The sequence below is a fragment of the Anarrhichthys ocellatus genome, unplaced genomic scaffold, assembly GCF_004355925.1.
Source record: "Anarrhichthys ocellatus isolate YVR2014 unplaced genomic scaffold, GSC_Weel_1.0 scaffold20, whole genome shotgun sequence".
NCBI lineage: Eukaryota > Metazoa > Chordata > Actinopteri > Perciformes > Anarhichadidae > Anarrhichthys > Anarrhichthys ocellatus.
Genome location: NW_022280050.1, coordinates 2,185,614 through 2,193,139, shown reverse-complemented (window position 1 = coordinate 2,193,139; position 7,526 = coordinate 2,185,614). Strand labels below are relative to the sequence as shown.

The 7,526-nt window shown below is 41.0% G+C and overlaps 1 protein-coding gene across 4 annotated transcripts in view; it reads left to right on the top strand.

The window, feature by feature from the left end:
* The first annotated feature begins 718 nt into the window (after positions 1–718).
* lims2 (LIM and senescent cell antigen-like domains 2) overlaps positions 719–7,526 on the top strand; it is a 21,298-nt gene continuing 14,490 nt past the window's right edge. The window contains exon 1 of one of the 4 annotated variants that reach the window (XM_031858458.1): positions 719–853. In XM_031858458.1, the coding sequence (XP_031714318.1) occupies positions 825–853 (29 nt within the window). In that variant the 5' untranslated portion in view covers positions 719–824. The other 3 variants (XM_031858456.1, XM_031858455.1, XM_031858457.1) reach the window with 3 other exon arrangements.

Here is a 7,526-nt window from a genome sequence, read left to right as displayed (position 1 = left end):
TGCACTGAGTTTGCAGGGCGGGTGTTGCCGTTTTCTAGCCGTAAAACTGAAAATTGTGATTCTCTAGCGGTGGCTCGCCGCTCGCAGACTGAATGAGAAGCTGCCGCAGGTACAAAGAAAAACAGTCAACGAGCGTGGTGGCCTTCAAAATAAAAGCACCAATTATTTTAATGTTTGTTATTGTGCTTTTACTATCATGGCAAGCCTGTTGGTAGAATCACTTCTATGTTATCATAATTGCTTTTTTAAATTAAATATACACATGTTGTATATTAGATTAAAGTGGATGTGTGCAAATCTGCTGACAGCTTGCTGAACCAAACCAAAACAAGAATTATTATATGGCATTATCTAAACACTACAATTATTTAAACATATTGTGCTAGTAATAGGCACAGCTTTTCAACATCACTTTTTTCTTTAAAATCTATTTTTTTAATCTTTTTTGTTCTTTATATTTATTTATTATTTATATGTTTAGATATATTTGTAATATAATCATTACATATAATATATCAAACAGATTAAGAAAAATAATTTGTATTATTTCATTTTTTTTAGTATTTTAAATTATTTCAGTTTTTTATCTTATTTGAAATTAAATGGATAGTTTGACTTTATGAGACACTTTCAAGAGCTTTTACATTGAAAGTCTAAGCGGAAGTGGTAACTGCCTTTGAGTCATCGTTGAGGGTAGTTTAACAGAGGCGAGGCCCGTCTTCGCCATTCTGTTTCAGCAGCGTTACATCCCTGACTGTACAACATCTGGACATCAGCTCCGGAAGCCAGACAACACTAGTCTGGTCCCGGGAGAGAGCGGAGCGATGCTTGGCGTTACTGAAATGACTAACGGGTAAGTGAGGAGTTCATAATTGTTTCCCTAAAAAGACATTTTCGTGATAAATTGGGAAGTTGACAGTTTTCTCGCTGGATGAAAAACAAAAAAAGTTGGCAGCCCCGGTTTGTTCCATTCTCTCATGGGCTAGGAGAACTGTAATTTAGTCACGATAAACCCATTCAAACATCGTAAAATAGCTTTTATCACGGAAAGTTAAAGTTATATAAGCCACACGCTGAGTACGCGAAGCTAGCTAATGTAGCTCAGTCACTTTAATGTTGTATACAATCTCAACTTGGTCTCTTAAACTGCTCACAAGCGCCCTCTACCGTGTGACAGGGGGAAGCTTTTAGCTGGCGCACCGTTGAGTTTATATTTAAGACCTGTTTCCTAATGCACGTATGGAAGTATGGACGCCCAATAATGACAGCAAAAAATACAGGAACATTTAAAAAAAACAACAACATTTTAACTTAATTTTTTTTAATTTACAAAAAAAGAAAAATTATGAGATAGAAAGTCGGTTTTATCCTTTCTACGCCAGAAGTATTTCATGTGTTGTAAAGCCACATTTAAAGTAGTCTTTAATGTACTCACAATACATTTATATGTCAAATGTAGAGGAACCTGTGAAGAGCTGCTTCTATGACTGTTGTGTTTAAGTATCTAATAATTTAGACTTTCTATCTCATTATTATTTTATTTTTTTAATTATTATTATATTTTTTTTCGTAGTGATTTGATTTTATTTATTTATTTGTTGTGATTTTTTTTTTTTGCATATATATGTGCTGTTCGGTTTGTAAAGTTGGATTGAATTATTATTAGCAGTGGTCTTTCAGGCACATCTTGGCCCCTAAATAACCTGAGAGTTTTTTAAATATACATGACATGTTATAAAATCTTGCTATTTCCATAATTCAACGATCAATCAGATTATTATCTGTAAGGAGGATATCCAAGAAGCAACAGAGACTCTATTGTGTATTCATTCATTTATGAAAAAGAATGGTTCATGATAGTGTCAGGAGCAAAGTAATAAAATAATGAAGTAACTTATAGTGAACTCAGCATTTGTGTGTTAATACGGTAGATGCTGATGTGCAAACTGTTGAGCTAAATGTTGTAAGTTGGTAATGCTCTTTATCTCTCATTGGATGATAACGATAGTAAATCTGAATTGGATTTCAGGAACTTTTAGTATTACCTCATATATTTGTTGCATTTAGAGGTAGAGTGACTTCATTCTCTGCTTAGGTATCCACTGCCCCACTATCTCTTTACGTTACTAATGGTTGTTTGATGCTATATTATTCTTAGAACCTTTTAATTATAATTAAAGGCAACCTACACTCACACACTAGACAGAAGAGACTCACAGGATAGCAGCCTGAAGGACTCTTTAAAGAAGGAAAAAGGATGTTCCTCTATTCTCCTCCCTGCACAGGAATGTCCTCTCAGACTCACCGGACAGCACTTATAGCTTTCTGAACCACTTCCTGACCGTCCATTCGCCCCGGGGACTGCTGTTCAGAGCCACGTTTCTTTCCACCAGTGTGAACGCGACAGTGTGCACTGCTGAGTTAATCATGGCCCGGGATGAATCTGGCTTTTGTGAAGCACTCTGGACACTAAAAGTCTTTTAAAGGCCTCGAGGATTGCTGCATTCCCGACGTATTGCATTCGCTCTGGTGTTGACACAACTAGAGCTTAGAAGAATGTCCTCGTCTCCAGTGTGGACTTGTCCTTGTTTGGAAGAGCGGTGAACTTGTGTGACGTAGGATTTGGACTGTGTGTGTGTGTGTGTGTGTGTGTGTGTGTGTGTGTGTGTGTGTGTGAGGAAGTGTGAGATGTTCACTGCAAACGCACTCAGCAGCTTATTTATACTACAACACACTATGAGAATGATTGACTTTTTTATAGTAGTTTTATAGTTATTGAGGTTTTCAGGATGTAGTAAACATTTGTTTGCAGCCGTTCCTCCATGGTGTGTGTGTGTGTGTGTGTGTGTGTGTGTGTTGAGTTTTGGGTACTTTCACATTTGCTTTCGAAATTAAAGCTTTTCTTCTTTTGTCTCATGCAATTCCTGTTAAGTTTCTCTTGCATTATTTACAGTATTGTGCTGTCAAGTTACCAACACAAACTGTTGTGAAACAGCAATGGAAGACACAGTTGTAGCAGATGTTTGGAGGCACACCCATGATTATGGCGGATCATCCACACGCCCGGTATAAAGTCGGTGTGGTCGCTGGGTTTTTGGCCTCTTCAGCTCCTCTATGGAGGCTGGAGAGATACACATTGCACCTCCTCTCACCCCCTAGTCATTCCTCCCTCCTCCTCACACCCCACCTCCATCCTGTGAGGCATTCTGGGAGTCCTAAACCACACACACACACACACAGGGCTAGAAGTTTGTGTGCTGGCTTTACATCCACGCGTCTCCCACAAACACAATCTGGCACATAGGCACAAGTGGACACAAACATTCACACCCTCACACACACACACACACACACACACACACGGCAAACAGCAAACAGGAAGTGATGTGGCCATGCAGACTCAGATAACGGCTGTAGGAGTGTTTGCAGTGACAGCAAAAAGGGACTTTAGCAACAGCATCTCTCTGCAGCTTGAGACGAAACATTGGTAAGTTTAAGTTACCGTTAGAACTATAGCTGTAATCGTCCAATCAGCAGTCACGCTCCATTGCTTGCGTCGTGTGATTGCATTGTTTATAATAGAGCTGTGTGCACGTTCTAACACCTCTGCATAGCTTTTGAATGTTGTACTGTAGACTCAGTCTCTTGTGTGTTTGATGACTGTACTTCCTGTTGTGTTTTACTTCTATTTAAACTGTAACTGCTGTGCAGAATGTGTATTTTGCCTGAGAAAGTCTTGCTATTATAGGAAGTCAGCTTGATGTCAGTGGTGTGCTATTGCGTACATCTCTGCTCTGTAAACTGTTGCGTATGTACTTGTTTGTAAGCTCCTTCTTGTATGTGTGAGTGATGCCAAGACTCCTGTTAGTTTAAATGAATGATAAAGAGGTGAAAAGAAGACAAGAGGCAAGAACATGTTAAGAAATATTTTCCAGTTTGTTGCGTCGGTATTGAAAAGGCGTCGCACATTGCCGATTTCAGGAGTCCCGAATACATTTGTGATCATCACAGTGTTTTAGGGTAGAGCAGCTGTTGTGCTGGTGTTGTCCACGCGGTGGCAGTGCTCTCATGTTAGCACAGAGGTTGGTTCTGGAGCGTCTCTGGCTCAGAGGAAATGAGTGTGTGATGAGTCAGTGTGGGGGCTTTACATTGTAAGACGGTTGACAGTTTTTAAGTGTTTTTTAGGGGAATGCACATTCCAAACACACTGAATAATGAGTGAATTGATCTCAGGTGTAAAGCCTAAAGCATTATGAGTGTTCTGACACACTCGGGCTGATTTTGAACTCGAGTTCACACGTTCACATTTGACGCTTCGACTTGGTGTGTTCGTCAAACTCATGTGGAATGCTGAGCAGGTCAAGGCAAGCTGCTGGAGGTTAATCTGCATAGTGTGAGCCGTTCATAAGGCATATACATGTGTGTGCATATTATATGAAGGAGAGACGTGCTTTCTCTCAGCCACACAGATTAAACACAGTTCACCTAAATAAGCTTTGTCCAGAGCTGCATTGCTAATAAGACAGCATGTTCTATGTCACTGCTACATCTGTTTCTTCTTCTGTTGCTTGTTGACCTTCCCGTCCCTTCTTCTTTGCTTGTAATTAAACGCGTCTCAAGTTTTCAGCTCCGACTGGAAACATGCATCCTCTGTGTTTTAGTGTCTGTTTGGGAGTTTCTCTTGTTCCCACACATCGTTGTGATGAATTATTCATAGGTTGACATTTTCCCCCATTTTACAATAGTGTGCTGCTTGTGGTGGGAAGTGACCTCACAGTTTACGATGGTGGAGCTCGAGTCAAATGAAAATATGACTCCACTGTAGGTTTCTTTGATCCTTCTAGTTTCATACAGGAAACACTTATTTTCTTAAATTGAAACGATGCTACTTTGGATAGTGATTTTATCTGCTAATATTGGCTCATCACACATATTTTATGAAGTCATCATGTCAATGTATGTGTTGATACATTTGTAACAAGGAAACTGCAGTACATACTTTAAATGACATTTAGTGCATCTCTATTCTCTTGCCGTTATATGTGTGTGTGTGTGTGTGTGTGTGTGTGTGTGTGTGTGTGGGAAGCAGCCTTTTTCTTCTTCTGTTGTTTGTACTCGCTTGTCAATCTCTGGCTTTCTTTTTGAACCGAGGACTGAGCCAGGGAGACGTGGGAGGTAAACAGAGACAGAGAAGGGCAAAGGCCAGAGAGGGCAAAGCCTCTCTCTCTCTCTCTCTCTTCTGCAGCTTCTCCTCCTTTTTCTCTGAAGGCTTTCTCTCTCTCTCTACCTGCTGCAGGAAGGGGAGGAGTGAGCCACAAGTATTTGATAGGTGTGCAGGCTGCGAAACCACACCTCTGCATATGTCCTTCCTCCAGGGTGTGAGGTGTGTTTAAGAGAGAGAGAGAGAGAGAGAGAGAGAACGAGCGCAACACAAGACTTCATCTTTTTATTTGGATCACATACTTTAGAGTCTTACTGTCAGCAGAACAAGGCGTAGGAAGGAAGGAAGGAAGGAAGGAAGTGTGTGAGAGATGAACTCTTTGAGGCTGAAAGAGTTGTCAAACTCCGACTTGTACAGACGAAGACAGGAGAGACCAGACAGCTATGGAAGTCTGGCCGGGGACAGCCTCAGGTGAGTCGACCTCTCTGAAGCTTTTTCTTTCTTCTTCTGTAAAAATGATTGATTCAACTCTATGATGACAGCTATCTGTGCTGATGTCTGGTACACTAATATTGCACAAAATCAGCACATATGAATAGTTTTAAACGGCTTCGGATAGAAACTCTACGGTGCAATAAGGAGCTACTTCAGATGAACAATCACCATACCTGTCAGAATGTCCAGCTGTGGTTATTTTTATTATTTTTTAATGTGTAAATGCTTCTGATGCCTTTAAAGTCAGCTGATGGCCTAACAGTCACTCAGCCCACAGTCTCTCTGCTGCTCGTTGCGAGGTTCCTGTCCCGTGTCACACTTCTTGACTAATTGTTTGTAGTTAATATTTTGAATCATTCTCCATTTTTCTATTTTGGTGACCTATCTAAAGTGAGCTTAATCTTATTCTTCTAACGTGGTTTGTGCCCCGTGGTCTTTTAGGTCGGTTGATCGACACATCGTCTTGCATAACGTAGTGAATCAGAGAGGGTTTGTACCAGAGAACTCCTTCTCTGTGCGTCGTGTATTGACGGGTATAGATAGTGTTTGATCAGCAAATACTGCAGCCGATGACTGAATTCCTCCCGGTCGTGTGACCAGCAGCGATAGACGACGTACAACATGTGCAGTCTTTTGCAATATTGGTTTCACAATAACATCGGTTTTGAATGGTCTTTTTTTCTCTCTCTCTCATCGTCTCTCGTCACTCTCTTTGTGTGTGTGTGTGTGTGTGTGTGTGTGTGTGTGTGTGTGTGTGTGTGTGTGTGATCGTGGAGTGATTAGAGGACTGTAGTAATGTGAGGAATGTGGACGAAGAGGGAGCTCCCTCTTCAGAAGTGTCTCCAGTCAAACCACAGACGCTTCATTTCTTTGCCTCAAAGCCTCGCTCCCTCTCATGCAATGCTAACATCATTTGGTGTCAGATGGGTTCTTTAGTCTGTCCCGAGCAGAATATTTGCACTTTGTATCATTTCATGAAAGTAAAACGTTTCGGAGAGGAGATCATATCTGACTCGGCAGGAAACCACTGTGAGCGAGCAAAGCGAGTTTGTGAAACGTGTTGTTTTGAGAATCACAGCTAATGTGTATCAAACATTTCTAACTTCTTTCAGTATCAATAAATGGACAAGACTGAGTCAGAGCACAGTGAGAGCAGATACTGAGCAGAGTCAGGGGTGATGAGAAATTATGTTTTATTATATATATTTATTAGTTTTCACCTAAACTTGCTTGTAGCTAAACAAGAACCCCAAACTGTCGTGTGGAACTTCTTTCAGATTTAAACATGATGACATTCCTAAATGTATATTTTGTGCAAATACGTTTTACAGCCTTTACAGTCCATTGCCACCTGACTTTTCATCTATTTTATTTTTATCTAATTATTTAGTCTGCAACATTGAAGCACAGCCGAGGTTTTAAATGAGCCAGTTAGTGAACCTGAAGGTGTTCACCAGCCGTGAAGAAGGGGCCACTTACACATGTAAAATAAAAGTGACTTTAGTGACTTTACTTTATGGAGAAAGTACGTTGAACATGTTGTTGTTCGTCTCCGGGCTGTGTGTGATCCCGGCTGTAGATTTAAGTGGAAATGAACCTTGAAAGTGGAGGTCAGGTTTGGGCGTCAGGAACAAAAAGTACAAAACAGAGGAAATGTTAGTCATGAATTATGTTTGCACAGTCACTGAATCAGCGTTCCACACATCTGTGTGTGTGTGTGTGTGTGTGTGCAAACTCTCTATGTCCTGCTAGAGGAAAAATGGTTTTGCCAAGCGGCCCTCATGTCCATGTTGCCATGGTTGGTGTTGACACAGTTTGTGTGTGTGTGTTGGGGGGGGGGGGGGGGGGGGGGGGGGGGGGGGGGGGGGGG